This window comes from Semicossyphus pulcher, unplaced genomic scaffold, assembly GCF_022749685.1.
Source record: "Semicossyphus pulcher isolate SPU_LCO1_2020_fin unplaced genomic scaffold, fSemPul1.0.p SCAF_6, whole genome shotgun sequence".
NCBI lineage: Eukaryota > Metazoa > Chordata > Actinopteri > Labriformes > Labridae > Semicossyphus > Semicossyphus pulcher.
Genome location: NW_027211737.1, coordinates 29,027,114 through 29,054,678, shown reverse-complemented (window position 1 = coordinate 29,054,678; position 27,565 = coordinate 29,027,114). Strand labels below are relative to the sequence as shown.

Genomic DNA, 27,565 nt, shown 5'->3' with positions numbered 1-27,565 from the left:
CACAGCGGGAAGTGTTTCTTTTTAACCCTTGTAAACAAATCCGTTGAAGGTGGGTTGACGTCGGTGGGACACTGGCCTGTGTTTGTCCGGGTTTATGATTGAGCTGCTCCGGATGCAAAAGCTATTTAAAGGGCCAGTACACGTCAAATACTGCTCACCCTCTCTCTTAGAATTCTATTAATCCAAATTTAGTGCTATTATATTAAATCTTCACAAGTAATCATATCAACATAACGAGGTCTGTAGAGCTTTACATTATTTTATTTTAAAAGGCCATCACTAGCTAGATATTATTTAATTTTAAGTGGCCACAAATCAAAAAGATTTGAAACTCTAGCTTAATAAACAAAGTAATTTCAAACATGATTTCTTCTAGTTCTAAGTATTCACATCTATTACTCATTCAGTACACATCCAAAAGTTACAGAAAATGGGTTTATTATAATTATTTACAAAATGTACAGGTATGAAGAAAAAAAAATGTAATTAAATTTGCCATAATGAAAATATGCTAATAAAAAATGTAGAACAGGGGTGTCATGTCTTCTTAAAGAACCTGGAAAAGAAGACAGAGGGAAACCCGGTCAGTAAATTACAATTATAAATACATACATAAATATTTTTTTGATGAAAAAACTGTTCAAAATCTGAAATATCTCCAGTAATCATGTTTTACATTCTTGGAAATTCTATAAATAAATTTAGACAGTAAACATTTGAGTGGATGAATTAAGTAATAGATTAATGTTGTTTCACAGATGAAATGACATCAACAGGATGGGTAATGTTCTGTGTTTTTCTGTGTCCCATACCAGATGAAAATGTATCCTCCCAAAAAGATCATGGGAACGAGTCCTACTGCTGAAGCAGCAGAGGACACCTTCAGAACATAGGATATACCTGGAATAAGAAAATGCTGTGTGTAAGTACATTCAATTATACCTTTCAACATTTCAGCGTTCAACGTTTCACATTTTACATTTTATTTTAAAATACTTTCTGTTGCGTTATTTCAAAATGTAGTTCCAAGGTAAAATGTCATTTTCAACATAAAAGCGTTTGAGTGTTATTTCCTGGTTAATTACCTCCTACTTTAGCCCACAGGACACAGGTACTTTTTGAAACCTAGGAGGGAAAACATTCAAGTACTTTAATAAGCAAACTGTAAAGTCTGATACAGTTCTTTCTACATATGTATATGAGCTGCACCCACCGTTTTCCACTGACTGACAGCTCGTAAGATGATATAATAGTCTCTGCCCTTCTCCAGTGGTGCATTAAAGAAGCCTCCATAGTGGAGTCCATCTCCTACAGTGAAGTTCATCTCCGTCCCGACATGTCTGACATCTATCTGCGCTGTGATGTATTCTGTTGAGGACTTCATTTTGCTTGATGGGTGTAAGCTCGCAGGAGAGGAACAGTCAAACATCATAATCCCCTCCAGAGGAAGCACAAACACCTGGTACAAACTGTGAAATAAATAACAGGAGAAATTGTTTCTTTGAAGATGCATCCTCCATATTTTTTTAATATGCTCTTTTTTCAGATACACCACTTGTGCCGCCTCTTGCCCTCTGGGTTTTTACCTTATGGGGTCCAGTGCGTTACGTGACCTTCGTAGCCTCAATGTTGGTACAGGAGTCTCAAATTCTTTGTAGTAGACACCAGGTGCTGGAGGCGCTGTCAAATGTGAATAGATTTAGTGTGCAAAACATTTCGTCAGAGTAGAATTAACTCAGGCATTGGGTGTAATGATACCTGGCAAACTGGTGTTAGTGGTGATGGTGGCTGTGAATCCAGCAGACACTGCAGTGATTAAGATGCTGTAGTTTGTGAACGGGAGCAGGTTCAGACAGAGTTCCAGCTGGTCAGCCTTGGATGTCAGAAATGTATTCCTTTTATCATGAAAGGACCTCTGGTAGTCTCTGGATCCCACGTATGTCACCTGGAATGATTAGATCAGAAGTGGGATCAACAGGGTCACAAAGAAAATCATAAAAGTTTAAAAAAGGGAACTTTATGGTAGTTGCATGGTAAATGCTAAACTGTCAATACACATAAAATATAACCTGAGAAAAAGCCCCTAACTCTAAATGAATGGCATCTCCTGTTACCTTATAAACCTCTGTGTCCTCCTCGTACTTCCCAGCTTTCCAATGCAGACACTTTTCATTGATGACAAAAAGGTGATTGATAGGCGGCTTTATTTCTGTAAGAGATATGAGAATGAAAAGACTGTCATTGCACAATAAATCTTCACTTTTTATTTATCATTACAGTGTATGATAAATCACTTTAACACTAGAACCGCCAGGGGTCACAATATGCCTAAAACCGCCAGTGGGTAAAATTTACCTTCTATTAGAGTGTATTGATTTTCAATGTACGAGTTTAATTTATTTATCATTTTACAACACAACGTTGTATAATGAAATGCTAGATGTGGTGTCTTTTATGCAGCTTACAAAATGACAACATGACAATGAAATATATAACAATAAACTTTATTTGCAAAGCACTTTCTGAGGCGCTTCGCAGAAAAAAACCCAAAGAACAGCACGCAGTCCAGAGACCTCCCCACCGTCAGACTCACCTTCACTCGAGGCACTGAGTAAATCTAATGCCTGATTTACATTCACGCATCTCTTCCTCTTATCCATGCTGAATTGGAGTTCATGACCTGATGAGCAGCTTAAAGACACGCAGTAGTAGAAAAAAGGCGTTGCTATAGCAACATACAATGTATCAATCTAGACGTGCAAAATGAATAGCGCGAAAATGACGCCGTTCTATAGAATTGACGAGCTTTGATCCGGCCATTTTTAAAAGCTGCCTTTATGTTGACATTTTTTAACAATAGGGGGCGCTACCGAACACACTTTTGGGAAAAGTCAAAGACTGGGGGGCTTGAATATTTCCAGGAAAAAAAGTTACACACAATCAAAATCCCGTTGGCGGTTCTAGTGTTAAAATATGTTCACTGTGCAAATCAGTAACATCAAGCATCTGTACGCTTCTACTCTGTAGGCGTGATGAATATTGCAACCTCCAGATGTTCCTGTTGGGTATGAATGATAACTTACTACATTCTTACTCACCTATGCATTTCATTTGAGCTTCCTCCCACAACCCAGAGCTGCCACACACAGAGACGTTGCTGCCCCTCCAGCTGTGATATCCATCCACACAGCGGTGGATCACAACACTTCTGTTATGCCACACCACCTCTGAGTTGGCAAGGAGGGGCACCGGGCCGCATTTAGCTAGGTGATGAAATGATGAAAACAACACTAATTGGTAACTGATTGGTATCACATGATTGTGGGGCTTAAAAGCAACTGTTAAAAACTGTCTTTGTTTGAGTTCCCAATGCCTTCCACTGGTATAGTAGTCTATGGTAAAAGCAGTTCCTTAGTGGAGTCAAATAAGTTGGAAACATTTTCTTTTTCCTCAACTTCATCCAGCAGTGGATGGACCCATAGATATAAATTTACAAGCATATTTTGGGTTAATTGTAATTGTTTTGAGAGTTACAAAACAACATTATTCACCTCAATTTACATCAATCCCTGCAAAAAACATAGAATCCATGCACACATATGCAAGGATATACAAAGAAGGCTTAAACCACCTGCAGCTGAGCAGTGACTTCATTCATCTACAAAACATCAAACTCATGAAGAATCGCAAATCATGACTCTTCCATTGGTTAATATAAGCATTACCATGCATAGAAATGATCATTGTACCTTTGCACTTCATAGATACTTTCCCCCACTCTCCTGATAGTGAACACGTTGAATTATTATTTCCACTCTCCTGGTAAAATCCAACCATACACTCATACAGCACCACACTGCCCAGTCTACTGGTGCCGTCCCACAGGAGGTTAGTATGGGGGAGGTTTAGTGGGGGACCACAGCTTATATCTGCACAGACATTAATTAGCACAACCTTTGTGTTATTTACATCGCATACAGCACTGTTTAAACATGACAGTAACAAGAGTTAGGAAGGGCACAGGGCCGCATTTAGCTAGGTGATGAAATGATGAAAACAACACTAATTGGTAACTGATTGGTGTCCCATGATTGTGGGGCTTAAAAGCAACTGTTAAAAACTGTCTTTGTTTGAGTTCCCAATGCCTTCCACTGGTATAGTAGTCTATGGTAAAAGCAGTTCCTTAGTGGAGTCAAATAAGTTGGAAACATTTTCTTTTTCCTCAACTTCATCCAGCAGTGGATGGACCCATAGATATAAATTTACAAGCATATTTTGGGTTAATTGTAATTGTTTTGAGAGTTACAAAACAACATTATTCACCTCAATTTACATCAATCCCTGCAAAAAACATAGAATCCATGCACACATATGCAAGGATATACAAAGAAGGCTTAAACCACCTGCAGCTGAGCAGTGACTTCATTCATCTACAAAACATCAAACTCATGAAGAATTGCAAATCATGACTCTTCTATTGGTTAATATAAGCATTACCATGCATAGAAATGATCATTGTACCTTTGCACTTCATAGATACTTTCCCCCACTCTCCTGATAGTGAACACGTTGAATTATTATTTCCACTCTCCTGGTAAAATCCAACCATACACTCATACAGCACCACACTGCCCAGTCTACTGGTGCCGTCCCACAGGAGGTTAGTATGGGGGAGGTTTAGTGGGGGACCACAGCTTATATCTGCACAGACATTAATTAGCACAACCTTTGTGTTATTTACATCGCATACAGCACTGTTTAAACATGACAGTAACAAGAGTTAGGAAGGGCACAGGGCCGCATTTAGCTAGGTGATGAAATGATGAAAACAACACTAATTGGTAACTGATTGGTGTCCCATGATTGTGGGGCTTAAAAGCAACTGTTAAAAACTGTCTTTGTTTGAGTTCCCAATGCCTTCCACTGGTATAGTAGTCTATGGTAAAAGCAGTTCCTTAGTGGAGTCAAATAAGTTGGAAACATTTTCTTTTTCCTCAACTTCATCCAGCAGTGGATGGACCCATAGATATAAATTTACAAGCATATTTTGGGTTAATTGTAATTGTTTTGAGAGTTACAAAACAACATTATTCACCTCAATTTACATCAATCCCTGCAAAAAACATAGAATCCATGCACACATATGCAAGGATATACAAAGAAGGCTTAAACCACCTGCAGCTGAGCAGTGACTTCATTCATCTACAAAACATCAAACTCATGAAGAATTGCAAATCATGACTCTTCTATTGGTTAATATAAGCATTACCATGCATAGAAATGATCATTGTACCTTTGCACTTCATAGATACTTTCCCCCACTCTCCTGATAGTAAACACGTTGAATTATTATTTCCACTCTCCTGGTAAAATCCACCCATACACTCATACAGCACCACACTGCCCAGTCTACTGGTGCCGTCCCACAGGAGGTTAGTATGGGGGAGGTTTAGTGGGGGACCACAGCTTATATCTGCACAGACATTAATTAGCACAACCTTTGTGTTATTTACATCGCATACAGCACTGTTTAAACATGACATGAACAAGAGTTTGATGTTTGGAAAATCCACTTATTTGCTTTCTTACCTGGAGAAGCAGAAACTATGAAAGTGCAGCCAGCGGCTTAACTCAGCTAAGCAAAGACTGGAATGGAAAACGGCAAAAATGGCTCTTTCCAGAGGAAGGCAATGTACTATTTCATGTCCAGTTACAGTGACTGGAGTCTTATTGTCACTGTAAGTTTGGCTTGAGAAAGTTACTGTGTTAGGCCAACAAAATGTCTAGCACAAACAGGGATATCAAAATATAGGGGGTTAATTTTTGAGCTCTTAAGGCACTGGTCGGTGGATTTTGTTACTGTTGAACAGAACCATGCAACCTTTTTCTTTGTTTATTTTTTAAGTAAAGTGAAGCTCACTGCTCACAACGGACATACGCCGATCAGCCATAACATTATGACCACTGACAGGTAAAGTGAATAACATTGATTATCTCGCTACGATGGTCAGTGGGTGGGATATGTTCGGCAGCGAGTGAACCCTTTGTCCTCGAAGTTTATGTGTTGGAAGCAGGAAAAATGGGCAAGGTTTTTTATGTGACTTTGACATGGGCCAAATTGTGATGGCTAGACTTGGTCAGAGCATCTTGAAAACAGCAGCTCTTGTGAGGTGTTCCCGGTCTGCAGTGATCAGTATCTACCAAAAGTAGTCTAAGGAAGGAAAAACGCTGGACCGGCGGCAGGTTCATGGGCGGCCAGGGCTCAATGATGCGCGTGGGGAGTGAAGGATGGCCCATGTGCTCAGATCCAACAGTAGAGCTACTGAAGCTCAAATAGCTGAAAATGTAAATGCTGATTCTGATAGAAAGGTGTCAGAACACACAGTGCATTGCAGTTTGGTGTGTACGGGGCTGTGTAGCCGCAGACCGGTCAGGGTGACCATGCTGACCCCTGTCCATCGCTGAAAGTGCCTACAATGGGCACTCGAGCGTCAGAACTGGACCATGGAGCGATGGAAGAAGGTGGCCTGGTCTGATCATGTTTTCTTTTACATCATGTGGATGGGTTGGGATGTGTGCACTGCTTACCTGGGGAAGACATGGCAGCAGGATGCACTATGGGAAGAAGGCAAGCCGGTGGAGGCAGTGTGATGCTTTGGGCAATGTTGTGCTGGGAAACCTTGGGTCCTTCCATTCATGTGGATGTTCCTTTGACACTTATCACCTACCTACACATAGTTGCAGCCCAAGTGCACACCTTCATGGAAACGGTATTCCCTAAATGGAGCAGCCTCTTTCAGCAGGATGATGTGCCCTGCCGCACTGCAAAAATGGCAACGAGTTCAAGGTGTTGACTTGGCCTCCAAATTCCCCGGATCTCAATCCAACCGAGCATCTGTGGGATGTGCTTGACAAACAAGCCCGATCCACCTTGTAACTCACATGGCTTAAAGGATCTGCTGCTAACATCTTGGCACCAGAGCACACCTTCAGAGGTCTATAGTGGAGTCCATGCCTCGACGGGTCACGGCTGTTTTGGATTAGGCAGGTGGTCATAATGTTATGGCATATATCAGTGTATATCATAGTGGTCTCCATTTTTTCCATCTAACTCTCGGTGAAATAAGTACATTAGTATTTCTTGTTGCAACAGATATTTAGAAACATCAGTTCTTTAAACACTGCACCTTCACACCGTAGACCAATCTCCTCCCACAGTCCGTTCTCTCCACACTTTGAGTAGTTTCTCTGGCTCCTGGTGTAATATCCTTCCTCACATTGGTAATACACCACACTGCCAAGACGTGACGTGCCATCCCAAAGCATTTTAGCATTAGGTTTAAAAACAGGCCTCAGACAATTGATTTCTAGAAGAAAAAACACAGCACGTCTTTAAAAGTCCTTTGAATGATGCCAGTAACAATCATAGTGTTAAATTACAGCTTTTAAATGATGATGTATAGAGAACATTTTATTATTTATTTTATTCAAGACAGGTAACCCAATACTGTGGTCTGTAGACTCATGTCATAATCACCTTGACAGCGCAGAGAGGCTCCATCCCATTCTCCACTGGCAGTGCATACTGATACATTTCCTCCTCCCACATTGTAATATCCAGATTTACACTGATAAACCACCTGAGAGCCCATAGTGGCGATATTATCCCACAGCATGACTGAATCAGGGACGGGTCGGGGGACACCGCAGTCAACTTCTACAAGGATGGAAACTGTATTATTGAATTGTTTGAAGAAAAGTTATAAATGACCGATTGTTGAAAATCATTACCTTTGCATGAGATATTTGGCTTTGTCCAGTAGCCATTATTTGTGCAGACTGATATATTACTTCCTTCATTGTGATAAAATCCTGTTTTACAGAAGTAAGTCACTGTGCTTCCAGGGGTGGAGCTGCCATTCCACACTTGCCCAGTGTGATGCAGTATTGGTGGATCCCCACATAATATCTCTGTGACAGGAAATGATACACACAGGTGTTTATAAAGAATCTCAAAAATGTGAGAAACAAACATTTTGAGTGCATAAAAAACACGTTTTATTCTAATGTGTTCTTGGCAATTAAACAAGAGTGGTAGTTCTGCACACCCGCTCTAGGCTACAGTCACACCGGGGATTTCATTTGTGTCGACCCCCTCCTCTCAGGACATGCACAGACTAATCAGCCTGTAAAGTGCAGTGCCATTTTTTGGACATCCATCCATTATCTATGCCGCTTATCCTGTTCAGGGTCGTTGGGGGCTGGAGCCTATCCCAGCTGTCATTGGGCGAAGGGCCAGTCACCAGTCAATCACAGGGCCGACATATAGAGACAAACAACCTTTCGCACTCACACCCACACCTATGGGCAATTTAGAGTCACCAATTAACCTTACACCTGTGGGAGGAAGCCAGAGACCCCGGAGGGAACCCACGCCTGCACGAGGAGAACATGCAAACTCCGCACAGAAAGGCCCACCTTGCCCAAACCGGGATTTGAACTGGTGAGTTTTTTATTTTTTAAAAGAAAACCATTTCATACATTTTATTCAAAGTTGCATTTACCTTGGCATGATAGAGTTGGGCGTGTCCATTGACCATTTTCACTACAGATCGATACATCATGTCCTCCTTTCTTATAAAAGCCCTCTTTACATAAATACAGCACGGTGCTGCCAGGGGCCGCATTATTGTTCCACACCTGCTCAGTGGATTCAATTATCGCAGGAATTCCACACAGTGTCTCTACAAGGAATAACATAAACCACAACAATGCAACATGTAGAGCAGGATTCCCTTTCAGTTTACACATGAACGTAAAAGATATTTTTCTCTCTGAAAGGATTTGTTAAAACAGTGACTGTACCTTGACAGAGCAAAGACGGCCTCTCCCACGCTCCATCAGCGGTGCAGACGGAAACACTGCCATTTCCAACATTATGATATCCAGAGTTACACTGATAAAGCGCCACAGTGCCCAACCTTGAGCTTTTATTCCACATAATATAAGAGTGAGGCAGGGCAGGGGGAGAGCCACAGTCAACATCTAAGAGCCAAAGCAGTGACATGCTGGAGTAAATCTTGTTTATGGGTAAATCTCCAGGAACTCTGTCCAACCAATTAGCTTCATGATCTTTGTGCACCTGGTTAAAAACTCTGCAATAAGCCTGTACTGTGCTTTTTAGCCGCTGAACGCAATGGGAATGCCGTGGCAGATATTTGGTCATTAATGAGAGTAATGGAAACAGTTTGACCAGATGATGGAGATAGATGAATGTTAGTGGATAATTCAAATAATCCTAGTTCATCCTTGGGGGAAAATAAACCAAATTTCATGGCAATCTACCATTATAGTTGTCAGGTATATATTGGAGGACCAGATGGAAAAGATATCCCATATAAAGACTGAGCTGACACAGGTAAGATCTTCTAAAAAACAACACAATAAATGAGCACAACTTTCTATATTGTGAATTAGGGATGCACGATATTATCAGCATGTTATTGGTATCGGCCGATATTGGCTTAAAAATGATTGCCAACACGCCGATATCCTCCGATATAATTAACCGATAAAATAATGGGCTGCTGCATACTTGATTAAATGCCCGACCTCGGCGCAATGTCCCTGGCGCGAAGAAGACCTGCGCGGCGTAGCGTGATGACGTCGCGTATGTCTACCTGCAGCATGAGAGAGGTAGAAGCCAAAATGTCCGTGGTGTGGAAGTTTTTTTAAAGTGTACGAAATAGATAGCAAAACTGCTGTTTGCAATGACTGCTCAGCTTCGGTGATGCGAGGAGGAGCCAAGGCAAAGTCTTTCAACACTACAAACTTGATTAACCATCTCCAGACCCGTCACCCTGACCGTTAACAAATGTGATAAGAGTATCACCATTATACTGTACGCTAATTCCAATACAGAAGAGGGTTGATGATCTCAGCTATTAAGTGTGCGGGAAAAAAATATCGGTAATTGGCTAAATGAGTTATATCGGCAAAAAATCCAATATCGTGCATCCCTATTGTGAATGTTATCATCATACTAATGAAGCTTAAGGAGAGCTGTGTAGGGAGGCTGACATCTTTCTGCAAGCATGTTGTTACCTTCACAGTCGGCGGTCGGTCCTTTCCACAGCCCATCAGCTCCACACACAGAGCTGTTGTCTCCACTCCTCCATACAAAGCCTTCAGCACAGCCAAATATGGCCACACTGCCATAAGTGGTCCGTGAGACTGACAGCAGCACCATGTCCTGCACTGAGGCAGGCTGGCCACAGTCAACCACTGAGTGGGACAAGAAGAAACAAAACTGAAGTCTACATCCAGCTTTTCACCCGCTGACCTCAAACGCATAGATTTCACATTCATGAGGCAACATAAAGCCAGCCAGGACAAAACTGAGGGCCACACATACTGTCATCTAAAATGGGGAACAGGATGTTCACACTTCTTTGGAGTGAAATATTTGTGGAGTGTAGTGTCTCTAAAGGGTTTGAAAAGTCAATCTAGCATTCTGTCGCTTCCTTGACTTTCTGGAGCCTGAAATCCATACTACACACTAATCCTTAGCGGGTGTATTTATATTTAAACTGGCAAAGGGAAAAAATATGATACACTGAAAAATGCTTATGCTAATTGTATTACTCCAATTTTACCTTTGCAGAAAGCTTTGTTTGTGTGAGGGTTGAAGGGCTCTGGTCCGTTGTGGATTTGGTATCCCAGCTGGCAACTGCAGTCGAAACTGCCTTCAAGATTCCTGCACAGAGCTCTGTCTCCACACACGCCTGTGGTGCTGCACTCGTCAATGTCTGCACATACAGGTAAAAGAGCATAATGTAATATCCCATAGAGTTCAAACTATATTTCAGCCTGCGTTCTTCATTCTGTGCACATTGCGTTGGTCTAATTTAGTCTAAAACAACTTAAACTCACCCTGGCAGTGGGTTCCATCATTCGGGATGAAGACGTTAATGTTGTTCGTAGGCCTGTAGCCTGACAGGCAGGTACAGTAGTAGCTGCCGTATGTGTTGTGACAGGTGGTGTGTGGCCCACAGATCCTATGGGCTCCAATCTGACACTCGTCTTTATCTGGACGACAAAAATATTTATTACGCTTAAAAAAACAATGAAAATTACATCGAATCCTTAATGTTACTTCGACCTGGGCTTTCCTGCTGCACACAGTCAAAATGTCTTCTGAGTCAGGTGTATGGGATGAGTTTCCATGAAATATTATGCAAACAATCATCGTCCCCAGAGAACAAATCCTTCTGGCTTTAGTGATCCCATGACTTTTTTTTTAATGCTTTCATTTGTTTTGTTAAACTGCTAAACTAATTACATTCCCATCACCTCATATGTACTCTGTTTAGTGCTAAAGTAATTAATAAATGTTAGCATGCTAACATGCAAAACTAACATACTGACCACGGCAATGCAGGCTTAAAAATAGCATGCTAACATTGTCATTGTGAATAGCTTTGACCCGGTCAAACTGCTGTGACACAGCGTTGCATTAGCATGAGTTGTGTTTGATATATTTGTGCCACCTGATGATCTGCTATCTGGGGCTGAGAAGGTTGGGTACTATATGTGTACTAAATATGGAGAGATTTCTCTTAAGACACCAAAGAAACTGCGGTGCCAAATAATAATCCATTGGGTTTGTTACTAGAGCTACATCTTCCACATTACACACGTCATTTGACCCATTGATGCTCAACTATTTATTAGAGGCAGTTTATTCATTCACAAACAAATCAAGGTTCAGTTAAAAAAAGTTTTTTCCTACCTTGACAAAAAGTTCTTCCATTTCCAACATACCCATAGTTGCAGTTGCAAACTTTGCCGGAGCCGTCCAACTTGTTTTCACAGGTGGCGTTAGCGTGGCAGCTCGCACATACATCCAGAGTCTGGCCTTCTGCTAGCTTTGCTAATGGCACAGAAGGAAAATCCATCAGTCAATATCTTGAAAGACTTTCCTCCCCTTCTCCAACTGTCAGTGTTAGATAAAGATTTGAAAATACAAATGATAATGTGAGTGTTTAGTATATAATATAAACACCCACCTGCAGAGACACAGAGCAGAAGAACAAGGATCATTGCTCTGTTTGTCTCGTCCATCCTCTCTGACAGTCGCCTGTTGCTCTCTTCACTTCACCAGAAACTCAGCCTCCTCATCCACCATCTTCCTTTTTTTCATTTCTTCTTCCGTCTTGTGGACGATGAGCCGTTTGATAACCAGGATTGAGAGGATGCTGCGAGTGGGTGAGCTGAGGTCACTCTCAGGAATAGCTCCTCTTCTGAATTCTTACGGCTGGTGGTTTTGTGGCTTCATCTGTCATCCTCTGACACTTTCAGTTACGCTCCACATGTTGATGATACGCTCACTGCTGACGCTGGTGATCTGCACACTCATGCTGCGGTGTAGATAACAGCTATATTTGGCTAACGAACCTGCTGGATGGCCTCTTAAATACATTGTGCTATTTTGTAACAAAAAATGTGTCCTCTAGAACTTCATCATCATTGTGTGGCAAAAACACATTCATATTAATGACTGGCAGAACAAACTTTTCATCGGTTTGGTTTCAGGAATCAGAACAGTAAGTAACTGCCAATATGAGAGAAGAGAGTGATAAGGTTCCGGTCTTGGAAGTCAAGAGCAGTTTTTATTGACTTGTCCAAGTCATATGATTCTGTTGATCATTGCATTTTATGGCAGGGATTTGCCTTTATTGGATAGGACAGCTGAAGAGAGAGGATGTTTGGGGGTAACATGAACCAAAGCCAAGGACTCAGCCTCTGTATATTTGGCGCACACTCTACCAACCGGGTTGAACCACCACCCCTCTTCAGCTCTCTTAAAGTCACAGGGTTCAGAGTTAGGACTCACCCTTTTCACTGTTTGCCTAAATGATGTGGCTCTTACATTAATGCTTGTGTACATCTTTATGCAGATGAAATCATTGTATATTGTTGTGCAAGCACTGTTGGGCTGTCAGTTGAACGCCTGCAATACGCATTTGACACTATTCAGTCACACCCACAGACTGTATAAAAAGATGGACGACATGAAAGCCCGCCTCCTCCATGTTAACAGGTGGGACATGAGTCAAACTATAAAATCAAAACACACGTCAAATATATTGAGGTTTCTGTCATTATAGTTAGTTCTTATCATGCTGATTTATGTCCAAGTGTTCATTTTTCTGACAAGTTTGTTTTTAATTAGTTATTTGATGCTGTAAAAATGATGATTGACAGCTCTGTTGACAAATACAGCTCCTGCAGCCAATCTGTTCCTGATTAGCAAAGATCGGCGAGAGGAGACGTAACTAAAACAATCACTACAGTCATTGAAGTTTCCATACCTGTGAACGTTAACCTCAGACCAACACAAGAAGCTGTTCTGCTGTTAAACACGCCGGCGTGCGGGATCCTTGCTGTTTTTTTCGGTAAGTTAAGTGTGTGTTTTGGTTAGTGGAAGTGGCTACGGCCGCTCCACCCGCAGTATCTGGCTCCAAATGGCGTCACCAAGATGGCAGCGTCTATCACAGGGGGCTGTTTAGGCATGACTTTCGTACAATGGGAGCAGATGGAGTTGTGTCGTCCATCTATATATACAGTCATTGGGCACACCTGTCCCACCTCAGATGTGCTAACCAGGGGTCGACAGTAACGAAGTAAATGTACTTAAGTACATTTTTTGAGTATCTGTTCTTAACTTGAGTTTTATTTTTTGGGGAAATTTTTTACTTTGACTCCACTACATCTCAATGAAGTTTCTAGTTACTCACCATTTTTGCTCTGAAGTCAGCTGATGAATTTTCTTTTCTTTTCTAAAATCAGAAACACACTAAACTGTGTTTGTGTAGTTCTGCCTGTGGTTTGTCTAAGTGGTGTTGCCGTACCTGTACCTCGCATGTCTCTGTGGTTGAACATGGAGCAAACGCAGAGCAGACGTCACTCAGATCAGGCGTCATTTTGGTAAAAGGGCCTTCTCCTGCTCTGCCCCCTCGCCCTGCAGCAGCCAGGGACTGAAACCGTTGATTCCTCTGAGGGATTTCACAGTATTGTTACAAAAGCTGGAGGAAGAATCGGTGTGGGTTTGATACATAACATTTCAAAATCCACCACCACTTGCCACTTTTGCTCTTCTAGTTTTAATGATTTATGTTCTACTTACTTTACTTACTTTATTTAATGTCCTGTCAGTCTGTAACTTTGAGATCTCTTGAATGAGACCGCGTGTCTCATTGAAATCACCGGTCGAAATAATGGCTAAATTATAAAACAAACAATATCATGGTAACACTTTTTTTCATAGTATTTAAAGTAGTTATTAACCGTATTAAGGTAGCTTAATTAATCCTTTGCATTAGAATCTTAACATTTTTATAACTGGAGTCAAGTCAGAAGGAAATCGCATCAGTCCTCATCCTACCACAGGATCTGTCATGGGTGCTTGGGGGATGTCAGTTGGCCTGATGTGGGAGGGGGAGATAAGTCTGATGAGCTGCTATCTTTCTGCCCAGCACAGCCCGTAGAGGGGTCTCTCTGCTAATAACCCCTCCCACCAGTGCCTGCTGGAGTGGGCTGATTAACCCCAGTGGGTCCCTCAGACATGACAGCCCCCAAAACTGACAGAACAATGTGTCTTTGTGTGGGCCATCGCACTGGAAAAGTTTTTAACAACCATTTTAAGCCAGTTTCAGCAAAGCTTCCGCCATCTTTTTTATAATCTTTGTCTCTTAGGGTCAACATGAACGCCTGTGGTAATTCTGCAAAGACCGTACAATTGATCACTGATTGGTGAAACAGTGTTGTCATGGTGAGCTTCTGTTCCGCTGTATTTACTTTGACTCTTGGTGTCTATTGCTGCAGAAGTACTCAAGTACTAATCAACAATTATTCTGCTGGAAAAACTAATCATTATTTTGATTCAGTTATGTTTACCAACTCTATAGTTGCCAGGTTAAAATGGCCACACTGCATACCTCACCTGCATGAATTGAGTCAGGTGTTACTAGTCAGCCTGGAGCCACACGTTTGTGAATATGAATGAAAAAGCTGATGTCAGTAAGTCAGTGTAAGCATGATTCAGTTTTGGGGCTCTTCCTAAACTAACCAAATGCAGAAAACACATTACTATCACTTATTATGACGTGAAAGTGTACCTCAAAGCAAAGTCATCCGGTGAGTAACAGGAGTGGGTCACCTCCCATTGGCTGCCTGGTAGGGTTTAGTGATGTCACTAGCCTACAGAGTACAGCAGAATAAGATGGCACGGATAGTTCAGTCACTGCTTTCAGAAGTAGATGTAAAGCTTCAGACAGATTTTGTTTGGGATTTACTGAAAGGCTCTCTGTTGGGTTTCTTGTGGGAAAAGTTCTATTGTCATTCAGCGTTACTCACCTGAACACTTCATTGTTAAAGGATAATTCGGGATTTTGCAACCTACACCCTATGTTCCCATGTGTTTGTGTGTAAGTGACTAGTGGAGACAACAACTATTGAAATCGATCCAGTATTCAGGGAGGGAGCACCGGCCGGCAGCCGCCAAATGAGATACGGTGTAACTAAACGGGGCACCGCACATACGTCAATATACAGCCACTAAAAGCGCTTGTTGTTGCTACTGACAGGCTCAGATCGTTATAATAAGTGTCTGACAACACTGTGGCAGCCATGCTACTTTACCTTATGCTCTCTGTTGTTGTCTGTGACCAAGTCTCGCTCATGGAGAAGTCTCACGCTGAAATCTCGCTTTTGCATTCTTATCACTGTTTTTTTTGCACCGATATGGTTTTTTCAGGGCCAATACCGATACCGATTATTAGTAGTCAAGGAGGCCAATAACCGATATTTGGAGCCGATATTCATTTGCAGTAAAAGAAAATATTGGCGTCAAAATTTTGAATAATACAAACTCCAACACTAAACTTTGTTTAAATGCCTTTAAGCAAATGTTTATTAAACAAACAAACAAAAAGCGCAGGGAGTTCCCAGGGTCAGCAGCATCTGTTATAAAGTTAACTGAAAATTTAAATAAATAAATAACTTCCTGAAGTTTTATAAAGTAAATAAAACAAAGTTAAATAAAATTTGCAAAGAAATGAACTTTTTCTGCTCTCCGCCGTGTGTGTGAGCACTCTGCATGCACAGCTTTCACTGCTGATTGGCTGTTACCTGTGCCATGGCTCTGCGTGTAACCAATCAGTTCTGTGGGTGGGACAATGCTGCAGACGGAGTAGTGACTGCAGACAGAGAGGCGCGGCTGCATCAGAGCCAAAATAACCCAGTTTTAAATTGATCTCTTATCGGCCGTCGGATTAAAAAAAAAGGCCGATGCCGATATGTGTCAAAATGCCGAATATCGGCGCCGATAATCAGTCTATCCCTACTCTTGTAGTTGTGGTTAATTCTCAGCTTATTCCAAAAGGCAGCTGGACTTGGTTGAAGTTCTCAAAGATGTTTCACCTCTCATCCGAAAAAGAAACTCACCCTTGATTAATCAAGGGTGAGTCACACATCTATTAGCGTGCTAATGACCTACAGAGGCGTATATTTCTAGCTCCGTCCACCAGTCAGTTTAGAACTGAAGAAGCCTTTTGGATTAAGCTTAGAACTACCATGACCTGGATGACCAGCGGCCCATCGCCAATCAAAGTTACACACTGACACAACATTTTGTTAATGAAGATATCTTTATTTATCGTTAGCACCTGATCTTTCTAGACCTGCTGTGTAGTTATTACAAAGTCACTGAGGTCAAATACAACAGGAACATGCATTTTTATAGTATCAAAATGTTATAACAGACTTCAGAGATATTTTGGTTAAACTTAAAAAGGGTTACGCTCTTTAAAGATAAGTCAAACAGAAAGCATTAAACCTCTCAGCAATCACACATTATATAGTTATGTAAAATAGGACTCCTCACAAAAAAGCATTAGTGGCTGACATTTGAAAGAACACAAAAATGTTTTGCTGGTGGAGAGATTTTAATGTCCAGTAAAGTTAACCAGAAACCTAAAGAAAGTCAGCACACCTATAAATGTGCTCTGCGCTTCAGCAGGAACGTAAATATAAGTCGAGTATTTAGTTTTTCCAGAGCTTCAAAATCATGAACACAAACTGCTGCATGCCTTTAAAGCTATGATCTTTCCTGGTCATAAAACAGTGCAAGAACAGCAGCGTTTCCTTTCATGCTCAGTCTTCACTTCCTCGGGTGGAGGCGCCTCTGGAGCCGGGGGTTCCTCCTTATACTCAGACACTGAGCCACTGGAGGTGGACAACAGCCTCCCACACACCAGTTCAGCTGCTTTTCCACCCATGATAGACAAGTCTGTCACAGTTTTCTCTCTTAGCGACATGTCTCCGTCATCGTCATCATCTATCAGCACAAACTCCTTGAGGTAAACCATCCCCATCCCGTGGAGGCTGTGGTTCTCTGCTGAATCCTCCATGGTGTGGGCATCCACAAAGGTCAGAGTTGAAGTCTCTGTCAGGGTCTCATGTGGGTCTGTGGAGTTGTCCTCTGGGCCTGAGTAGGCCTGGCTGCTGGAATCCATCACCCACGAGGAGTTTCTATGAACGCCCTCGTCCTTCATGCTGTACCTGTGCTCCTGGCTGTGAGAGATGATGTCCGGTACACAGGTCATCTTGCCCGTACCGTCTCGGCCCGTGACCTGGTCTCTCCTGGCGTGAGAACCGTTTTCTGTAGCATGACCATTCTCGGGGTATATCTTGAAAGCCACCTTCTGGTATTCATGGTAGACCTGCACACTGCTGCTCCCTGGTGGTGAAGAGAGGGGGATGCTGGCAGTGTTGCCTTTTCCTTGCTTCTTCATGTGTTTTCCTTTGCTGCACTGAGATGAAAAAAGAAAATTGTTTACTTTTCACGTTATAAAGTGACACTGACCCTTTTTGACCTTCTAAGACCTGCACACGACTCTATAATTTCCAAAAGGGTTGAATAATATGATAATACTAATACTTAGATTTGTCTAATGGTAGTGATAAACTATACTATTTTAAACCTGAGTAGCTCTCCCTTGTATTTTATGCTTAAATATTTTTTATTAGGCCTTTGCCTTCATTGAATAGGACAGTGGATAGAGTCGGAGATGTGTAGAGAGAGTAAGGATGACATGCAGCAGGCTGTGAATCTATACATGGGGTGCGTGCTTTAACTGCTGAAGCAGGACTGCTTTATTGCTTTATTGGATTAACAGGACTTGGATCAGTCTGATGAAGTGCATTCAAATTTAAGGTGGTTAGCATACACCATACTAACATGCGGATTTTGAGCAGACACTGTGACTGTGTACCACGGCCTTCTTGTTTTAGCATGTTAGCAAGGCAATTAGCGCTAAACACAATGTACAAGGTTGATGGAGTGTTTTGTAGGTTTGAACAAATGAAATCTTATCAAATGGAATCTTATCTGTCCAATTCATCAAATGGAGGTCAAAACATCTCACCCCAAACCACATGAACCTTGTGTTAGGACTAGAGGAAATGTTCATCACCAAAGTAATCATGACTTATCCTAATAAATCTCTCTCTAGATTTAATTTCAAGCCCTGAGACAGAAGTTTAAAATATTCTAGTCTGGACAAACATCCCATGTTCGGCCCATCCAGTCGAGGCAGACGGCTGTTCAACATGAGTCTGGTTCTGCTCGAGGTTTCTGCCTGTTGAAAGGAAGTTTTTCCTCGCCAATGTGCCGAATGTTGCTAAGAGCCACTCATGGTGTTTCATGTTGGGCCTCTCTTTAAATAACATAAAGAGTCGGTCTAGACCTGCTCTTTTTGTAAAGTGTCTCGAGATAACTCTGGTTAGGATTTGGTGCTTGATTTGATTTGAAACATGGCGGACCAACCAACCCAGCGGTCAGCATTGCCACACATCACGCCAAAATACATCACATCAGGATAGGTCCATCACTTCCCCGACGCATTACTGTAAAGTGTTCAGCCGTTATGACCTCTAGAAAAGCTTTAACGCTCCGGGCAGTGTTTCCACTGGGGCCGGGATGAGCACAAATCATAGGCGCTCATTTTGAGACCTGGTGACAGTGAATGTTCAAGCTGAAGATCCAGATTCTTTTAATTTTTCTCTGTTTCTTTCACAATACAATAACTGGGGCAGGGACAGGTAATAGTAGGTGCAGTGGAGTTGTTTCACGAACAACAGTTACAGAGAACAAGCTGTCATTTAGCACTGACCTCCCGAATAAATAAATGAAGCTGGTACTTTTAAAAGAAGCAAAAATAACTTAAATTCCCCGAGGGTCGGCTCTTTGAAGGAGGAGACAGATGAGCTCCTCTAAAGTGCTCTAACCAAGGATGGTGTGTGTGTGTGTGTGTGTGTGTGTGTGTTTCATCTCTCTCAAACACTCACACACTCCCCTTCTCCACAGAAACAACATGTGAGATGAAGTTATGATTGCATCACCCTGAGCGTCTTCAGTTGAAGGCAGAATGTCAGGTGTGTTAAAGGTGTATATAGTAGAAAGTCGAAACCTACAGTACTACAGTGCTCCTGCTACAGTATCAGATGGCAGCGTTTCTAAACAAATGTTTAATTGTTACAGATAAATTACAAAAAGATGAATGCGACATATACATTAACTACAAGGTTAAAGAGAGGAGGAGTGTTTCCTGTTTATGCCTCCTCATGCTAAAGACGATACACTGTACAGGAGCTAAACAGGCTGACCCTGTTACACTTGACTAGCTCATATGCATGACAGAATCGGGACTCTATAAATGAATAATAACAGCAATGTACATGTTAGCGCGAGCTCCGGCGTGCTGCACTCCAGCTGCTGATGGTGACAAGTAACAATAGATGAAAAATAGAGTGGGTTTAAACTCAGGCGTCGCACACCGCTTCAGTTTCACCTGGTTTTCTGTCACCGCAGTGACGACCAGAAGGGTGGAAAAACAGCCTTAAATGTGGCAGAGGGACTGTGTACTGGCACAGCAAGAATACAGTACAAAATAAACCCATCTTAAGTAGTCATAGTCTGCTTTCACGCTCTCAAAAAGACAACATATAGGTCATCTAAATATAATGTCCTGAATTAAGACCAAAGAGTTTTCTATCTATGAATACGTGCCCACCATAAGTTAAAGCTTTTAATCCACATTTCCTGTTAAAGAGAGACAGAAAGAGTCACTAGAGTAATATTTAACAAGCCTCTTTTTGAAACACTGTTAAATCAGTCTCACAGCAAACAGTACAGCAGTTACACAACATACTCATTAATCTCCTTTACACTAATTACACTATTAGACTACATGTCCCTCACACAAATGAAATAACAATCTACAGCAGCATGCATGCAGAGATCATACGTTGCACAAAAATCCACTTACAGTCAAACATTTAAGAAATAGTTTTACCTTAAACCTTCCACGGTTGAACTCTTCCCGGAGTTGCTGTAATGAAAATCACATGGCAGGGGTGGGATGACCCAGCGTGTGTCCCTCTGATCTGTAGTACAGCTGGTGAAACTGATTTCTCCTCCTTCTGCACGTCTATAAACAGAGACTCTTCACACACACACACACGCCCTCCCCCATCTTACAAACTACAACTGCACCGTGAGCAGGGAGGCGGTCGCAGGATGCTTCACCGACTGCTGATTTAGTTATTTGGGCTTTTTGCTGAATTTGTGTTTTTCTCCAAAGTAGAGTGACCTTCACTTTCATTCAGCTGCACACATTCACACCTGGAAACAATCAGTGACCTCTGAAAATAAGATGAGACATTCATCTGTAGGATACCTGTTCTCTTATAGAGAAGGACAAGCAGTGTAACAATAAGGCAACACACCGTGAAATACTAGGTACTTTCAAACACAAGACAGAGGGTACCGACCATCCATCTATCCTGTTCAGGGTCACGGGGGGCTGGAGCCTATCCCAGCTGTCATTGGGCGAGGGCGGGGTACACCCTGGACTGATCGCCAGTCAATCACAGGGCTGACACACAGAGACAGACAACCTCTCACGCTCACATTCACAACTATGGATAATTTTAGAGTCACCAATAAACCAAACGAGCATGTGTTTCGACTGTGGGAGGAAGCCGGAGTACCCGGAGGGAACTCACACATGCACGAGGAGAACATGCAAACTCCACACAGAAAGGCCCACTGCATCTGAACTGGGATTCCAACGAGGAACCTCTTAGCTGTGCGGTGACAGTGCTAACCACTGCACCACCGTGCAGCCCATAAATTACCCACTATACCAAAACTTTTACCTGCTTTACTTTACTGAGAAAAAGAAATTGTAGAACATTTTGGGAGATCTGCTTATACTGAGAGTTAGATGGGAAATAAGAAGCTAACACAAGCAGCCAGTTAGCTTAGCACAAAGACAAGAACAAGCTAGCAAATTTCTGCCTTCTAGCACCTGTAAATCTCGAACTTATTATAACATATCTCTTTTGTTAAATCCATACAAAAACTGTTGTAAAAAAGTTACTCTGAGACTTAGAGGTGCTGGCAGGAAAAGACAACAGAACCAGCCTCCTGCTGTATGGGAGTGGTAGCAATGTTCTTATATAATAACTCTTGGCAAGAAAGCAAATTTGTGTATTTTTCACAAAATGTTAAACTTTAATTTAGTTTTCATTGGACTCTAAAATCTAGAAGAGGCTGCTTGTTTCTCCTAAGTTGCCTCCTCCCGCTTTAAAATCACCACCTGAAGGTTTAATGCTGTTTTCGTCATTTTAAAGGTAATGAACCGGTGATGGTACATTTAAATAAACCTTTAATAAACCTGACCTCCAATCCACTTCTGATGAATGTCAAAAGTCCGTTGTTTTCTTCGGTCTTTCCCCTCTTGAACGTGAGAAATCAAGCTGGAAACCACCTCCTTTATTCCATTATGAAATGTTGCAGCGGTGCATGAAAAGCCACTTCTCTCAGTCCCATGCACTGAATGTGTTTCACTGAATAATACAGGAGGACAGACCTTCACATACATGAAAGCTGCAAACAGGAATTTCAGAGGAATCAAATATTGAAAAGTCTTCAGTCCCTGTGGGGAGGATGACTGCATTAGCCCAGTATTGTCAACCAGTAGACATGTCATCTTACAAACTGCTGGTGTACTGAAGATCTATGAAACCTACAGCACAAAGCCCGGTCCATAGAACTAAACAGAAAGCTGACAAGAACACAGTGATGTCAGTAGGATGAGTGTGGTTTAATGCACTGATACACCTGAATGTAATGAAGCCATCATTTCAGGAATAGTTTGACTTTTTGGGATCAGAAATCAATACGTCTTTCTTTTTCACTAAACATGGAACAATAGCCTGCCTCAGGCGGGAGCTCAGTCAGGCATAGAGACTCAAAGGCAGGCTTTGTGGACTTACACTGCTCACATATGAGACGACCTGTATTTATATCAGTGAGGTGTGGTGACTTTTCAGATCGTCATAAAGACCCATAAGTTTGACACCAGACACTGCTGTGTTAGCTGAGCTTGAAGTCCTGAAGTCAATTTTTTTTCTCAGCATCACTTGAAATTGTTGAACTATTCTTTTTAAAAATAAAATATATTCCTTTGCTTTCCCAGCTATGTAAGTCTGCTGTAAATAAGGTCTGTATCCAAAATGACTTTCTACTAAAGTATTAAATCAATCCACACGTCCTCTGATTGGACACGTGGAGAGTTTTACCATAAGTTTTCTCTGCGTAGATTGTTGATCACACACAGATTTAACAACATGCTCTCTGTTAGAAACCGGACTAAATTAACGCGCATCACCAACACTGCTGCAAAAATCATTGGTTTACCTACACCCAACCTCACAGACTGCAATAACAGGGCCATTACACGCATTGCAAACACAATAGAACAGGACTTTACACATCCACTGCACGACCACCTCACCCCGCTGCCCTCAAGGACCAGGTACCGGACTTTAAGGTGCGGGAAAGCTCGGTTTGGGAAAAGCCTGATTCCTGCAGTGTTAGCGGCCCTGAACAACAGGCCCGCTGAGAGCGTCATGTCTTGTTTTTGTTTTGCACAGTGGTTGTATATTTTGTCAATGTTTATTTGGAGTCTATTAATGTTTGTACAGTCTGTGAAAAAGAATTTCTCCTCTGGGATAATAAAGTTTAGAGTTAAAGTTAGATTGCAGGTGGCTTTTTAGATTGATGCATACAGGTAATTATGAAAGACTTATTAGAAATTAATAGAAAATTAATTGATTCCGATTGCACATAAACAGACATATTTTTATTTTATAATGTCAATTTTTACAATGTAGTCTTAGACCTTTAAATATTGTCTAATATTGTCACATTATCAAAAACTCAAACATTATCATATCAATAAATCTGAGAGCATCTTTTACAGTAGAAGATGTTGATCAGAGGCAGGTGCTGTTACACTCATGAGAAAATGGGCAATCTAATTTAAACTTGAAAAAGACTTAAATGTTTAATTCGAATCAGCTGATTGTCAGGACCAGCCATGTTGCTTTTAATTTATTATGCAGTGGTAAAAATTGAAACAGGGCAAAGCGCGTATCAGCACTGTATTTTGTTTTGACATGACAACAAATTTCCACCTTCAACGTTAATCACGACCTAGAAATAGATCCCATCATGTGAGATATGTTGCTTCCATGTTGCTGCATATGAAAGCTGAGGCCTCGGGCAGAGGACAGACCCACGTCTTTGGTCGTCTCCCAGAACTTGATCGTAACTCTGCCTGGTACCGACAGAGTCTCCTGAAACTGGGCAGTGATGTTGACAGGAGCTGTGATGACTTCAACACCTGATGAGACAAAAGAGCAATAAGAAGGTTTCACTGAAAACAAAACACAACAACAACACAACAATAAATTTATTTACGGACATTTTGACTTTCCGTAGCAGGGAAATAAAAACACATGAAAGGAAAAATTTAAATTATTAAAGCTTTCTTTAAATGGCTGCAAAGTGAATGACATAAATGTGACAGAAATTTACCAAGTTTGGTTTTCTTATAAGGTATTACCTTTATGCTTTTCTATTTCGGCCAAGCACACAGACAGCATCCAGAGACTGGTTGAAGTCTTTGATCTGAAGCCAAAGAGCCTGGCCGATAGAGAGAGGAGCCGATAGGGGGAGAAGTCAGAGAAGGACCATTCCCACTGAAGGCCAGCGGTCCTTGGAACTCGTAGCTCTACCTGCTTCAGATTGTCAGGGACGGGCTCATCGGCTCGGCCTGTCAGAACAAGGAAACAAAACAAGAAAGAGTTTGAATCTGCACCCATGTATGTTATGGTGATTGTATGAGCCTCTATTCTCTCAGCAAAGTGAGTTCTAGGTAAAGAGGAAGACATTCTTTTATGTTCCAAACATTCTGAGCAGAAATCATAGCACTGCTTACTCTGGTTTTCATTGTTGTGTAAACATCTGGTGGCTTTGTTTTTGGACAGCAGTGTCAGGACACTCTCCCACACCAGACATCCTGTACGAGCAGTGGCACACAGACAAATGTCCACCTCCACCCCAGCATCGATTTGCCGATACTCCAGTACTCGAACCTCCAGCATGAATGGACCCTTCTTCAGTTCATCAACTGGCTGAAGGGTTTTCAAACTCTGATGGACACGAACCAGACCTGCACAGAATGATCATCACATATCACCATTGGGGTAATTGGATACAGATACTAAAATTAAAGGGGGGAAATTCACTTATTCCAGATATGGCGATGGCTGTAGAGGACTTTTTTTGCTGTACTGGAAACAGACATTTTCTTTGTAAATTAAGCCTCAATATGAATAATAGAAGAAGGCTGCTTTAGACAAATACATAAAATTATACAACATAATTATGCAGGTATCCAGTTTTAGTGCAGACCACCGTCTGCTCAGCTACCTGATGCAGACATTGCCAGAAGAATCTAAATCAGTGGAGTTGTAGCGCTCGCTGATTGACAAAGTTTTCATTTCTAAATCATCGCAAGCATCTTTTCTTTCCATTATGTTCTGTTCAACAACTTTCATATCGGCACATATCTGGAAAATATTTCCGAAACCGATATGTTTGCCAGAAAATGTATTGGTAACCTCTCATTTTATCATTAGCAAACTATGGGAATCGGGGCAGTGGGAATAAACAAAAGTTTAAGTTCTCGTTTTAAACGTTCTTACCTGCAGGGCTGAGCCTGAAGTTTCCGTCAGTAAACACCATCAGCAGAAGTCTGCGACAGAGAAACTCTGGGAAGCACAGTGGGATGTCTCTGTACTCGGTGTCTGGATAATCCCAACCATAACCTGCAGCACTACAGAACCTTCTCAACAGGGGAGTCTCCAGCCTTAGAAAGAAAAATGCACTAACTCAAGTTGAACTTTGCCAGCTGTTACTCTTTCAGTCAGTGGAAGTGACACTGCAATTACCTGCAATTGATGACCGTGTAAACAACTTCACACTTTTTGGTAGTTTCTGTGTACAAGTGGCCTGTCCTCCGAGTGAGAGCTTTGATCATATACTTGATGTAAAGATACACGAAACTCGGAAGCCTCTTGTTGTCGATCACATTTGTTTTCAGCGCCGTATGTGAAGAGTAAATGTGAACATAAAATAAATAAACAGAACATACAGTGAACGAAGCCACAATCCAACTTTGCGCAGCCCCCATTGTTGATTTATCAATTAATCATAACAATCCGAGACGAGGAGATTAACAAAGTTATTTGCACTCCGTATCACACCTACACAACTCGCAATTGTCAAGCGAACAGTTCAACTGGGCTGTGACGCGGGCTAAGTACGGAGTGCGAACTGGGACATACAAAACACCTTCGACTTTGTCAGGATATGAACGCACACAGTTGGTCATTTCAGTTTTCAAATCAAACATGTCAGCTTCTTTGCGACGTTACATTTTCTCAGAAAAACGTAAAAACATTTGTTTTCATATTAACATTTTATTTAAGGCAAATTAAGTTCCAACTGTCCAATTTAATGTGCTATTCGAATGATGAAGGAAAATAACCTTTCTAATTAGCTAAATGTACTTGTTTTGAATGAATGTGTGGTATAAAACAGGCCTTAACAAAAAGGTATTGTATAGATAAACATATTAACATTATACAGAAACATCAAATGAAGAAATTCATAGTCCGGTTGACAGTACAAAACATTTGTGTGTCAAGAAATAAAATGTTTCTGCAGAAGGGTTCCTCGGGTGATGGTATGTTTTCCCGATTGCAGATTGCCGGTTTGTCCCATCCTCAGGCTGCCTACTTTTCGTCAACCAAATAGAAGCAGCAGAACAATGCAGACGGAATTGACTGCAATCAACGGTACTGTAAAGTAAAACACACAGAAGATTACATGATCGGTTTTCTCTTTGTCTCCCAACCTTAAACTAAGGGAACGTGTCTATGTGTGTACTAAAGTTACCACCCACCTCTCATCACTGTCCGCACAGAGCGGATAAGGTTCATTATCTGCACTTTGACGCCTGGTTCATCACCAAAACCTCCAACACTTTGGTCCACTCCCCAGCCAACTAAGAAAGACAGAGATAGATTCACAAGTGACTCAATTGTAAAATCACTTTGCCTGAGTACTATTTCTTAAATAAAAGTCTTCCATTATAGTTGTTAAAATAACAGCATCACAATTCCCATCCTTAATATAACTATGTATTTCTTATGCACAAGGTGTTAATTAAGTTGTTTAAAAAGCTGTCAAAAGTAGGAAACTGTAATAAATATTCCTAAGATTTAAATGGTGGGCAACCCCTATTAGACAATTCGTTAAGTAGATGGCATTTTTAAAAACGTCTTTCAACTGTTCGTGCTGTTAACTTACAAGCTAGGTAGTTAGCATTAGCTATTCTCTTTCGAATTTCAAATGACATCTATGGACGTATAAACAATATAACTACAGCCACTTACTTTTGCTCAGAAATCTTTCTTCATGTAATACAGCGACGGCATTGACGCACAAGATTGCAGCTTGAATGAGAGAATACAAAGTAAAAGACATGTTTCTTAACAAGAAGCTAGCTGTTAGTTAGCTGACTGTATTTACTACTGACGTTGCCTACGGTGGCTGGGGCAGGACAAACTTAATCTCAGCTTGTTGAGACATTGAGACATAAACAATAAATTCGGAGGAATATTCTGGCAATAAATGGCAATACGTCCGTATAAAGATAATGTGTAATGAGTTGCAATTGTTATCCAAGTGCTTAATTATTATCAGCAGAATGTAACGGAAGTATCAACACAAGCATTTGTTAGGCAGAAATGGTCTTGCTGGTGTTATAGTGTTTAGCCATTATTCCTGACATATTACTATGTAAAAAGTTATTTCATGTTGTAGTTGCTTTAAATATTTTGGATCAGTAAATTTATAACAATGTATTGCATAATTTACATGACAATTAGAAACACTCAAGTAGAGTAGGCTACAAGAACCTTGAAATTGTACTTAAGGGAAAAAAGTACCGTCTACACTAAGTAAGTTCTTTCTTACATTTTAGCATTATTCATCACCGACTTGAAATAGCCTTTACTAAAG

General features: G+C 41.3%; 3 protein-coding genes across 3 annotated transcripts; all 3 read right to left on the bottom strand.

Annotated features, from left to right (window-relative positions):
- Nucleotides 1–440: 440 nt before the first annotated feature.
- Nucleotides 441–12,330, bottom strand: susd1 (sushi domain containing 1). The gene is made up of 16 exons (XM_069682260.1): nucleotides 12,069–12,330; nucleotides 11,792–11,932; nucleotides 10,933–11,088; nucleotides 10,656–10,808; nucleotides 10,105–10,284; nucleotides 7,792–7,971; nucleotides 7,538–7,717; nucleotides 7,188–7,367; nucleotides 3,099–3,263; nucleotides 2,115–2,209; nucleotides 1,759–1,945; nucleotides 1,587–1,680; nucleotides 1,214–1,469; nucleotides 1,086–1,125; nucleotides 813–900; nucleotides 441–556 (listed from the first exon to the last, which is right to left on the bottom strand). The coding sequence occupies exons 1-16, from the start codon at nucleotides 12,121–12,123 to the stop codon at nucleotides 538–540; spliced, it is 2,169 nt and encodes a 722-aa protein (XP_069538361.1). The 5' UTR covers nucleotides 12,124–12,330; the 3' UTR covers nucleotides 441–537.
- An 11,009-nt stretch (nucleotides 12,331–23,339) lies between these two features.
- LOC138610962 (uncharacterized) lies at nucleotides 23,340–25,227 on the bottom strand. The gene is made up of 4 exons (XM_069683852.1): nucleotides 25,183–25,227; nucleotides 24,414–24,647; nucleotides 24,039–24,248; nucleotides 23,340–23,816 (listed from the first exon to the last, which is right to left on the bottom strand). The coding sequence occupies exons 1-4, from the start codon at nucleotides 25,220–25,222 to the stop codon at nucleotides 23,620–23,622; spliced, it is 681 nt and encodes a 226-aa protein (XP_069539953.1). The 5' UTR covers nucleotides 25,223–25,227; the 3' UTR covers nucleotides 23,340–23,619.
- Nucleotides 25,228–25,953: 726 nt separating this feature from the next.
- On the bottom strand, nucleotides 25,954–27,085 carry LOC138610793 (immediate early response 3-interacting protein 1). Its single transcript, XM_069683619.1, has 3 exons — nucleotides 26,938–27,085; nucleotides 26,445–26,546; nucleotides 25,954–26,340 (listed from the first exon to the last, which is right to left on the bottom strand). Exons 1-3 carry the CDS (start codon nucleotides 27,026–27,028, stop codon nucleotides 26,285–26,287), a joined length of 249 nt encoding a protein of 82 aa, XP_069539720.1. The 5' UTR covers nucleotides 27,029–27,085; the 3' UTR covers nucleotides 25,954–26,284.
- Nucleotides 27,086–27,565: the final 480 nt, after the last annotated feature.

Excerpts from the sequence above, each read along its gene's own strand:
- susd1 (XM_069682260.1), bottom strand. The coding sequence starts at position 12,123 with ATGGACGAGACAAACAGAGCAATGATCCTTGTTCTTCTGCTCTGTGTC. Across the intron at positions 2,210-3,098 it reads AGCTCAAATGAAATGCATAG|AAATAAAGCCGCCTATCAAT; the intron begins GTGAGTAAGAAT and ends TATCTCTTACAG. Across the intron at positions 1,126-1,213 it reads CTGTCAGTCAGTGGAAAACG|GTTTCAAAAAGTACCTGTGT; the intron begins GTGGGTGCAGCT and ends TTTCCCTCCTAG.
- LOC138610962 (XM_069683852.1), bottom strand. The coding sequence starts at position 25,222 with ATGGTGTTTACTGACGGAAACTTCAGGCTCAGCCCTGCAG. Across the intron at positions 24,249-24,413 it reads ACACAACAATGAAAACCAGA|GCCGAGCCGATGAGCCCGTC; the intron begins GTAAGCAGTGCT and ends TTGTTCTGACAG. Across the intron at positions 23,817-24,038 it reads CGAAATAGAAAAGCATAAAG|GTGTTGAAGTCATCACAGCT; the intron begins GTAATACCTTAT and ends TTGTCTCATCAG.
- LOC138610793 (XM_069683619.1), bottom strand. The coding sequence starts at position 27,028 with ATGTCTTTTACTTTGTATTCTCTCATTCAAGCTGCAATCTTGTGCGTC. Across the intron at positions 26,547-26,937 it reads AGAAAGATTTCTGAGCAAAA|TTGGCTGGGGAGTGGACCAA; the intron begins GTAAGTGGCTGT and ends TGTCTTTCTTAG. Across the intron at positions 26,341-26,444 it reads TGTGCGGACAGTGATGAGAG|TACCGTTGATTGCAGTCAAT; the intron begins GTGGGTGGTAAC and ends TTTACTTTACAG.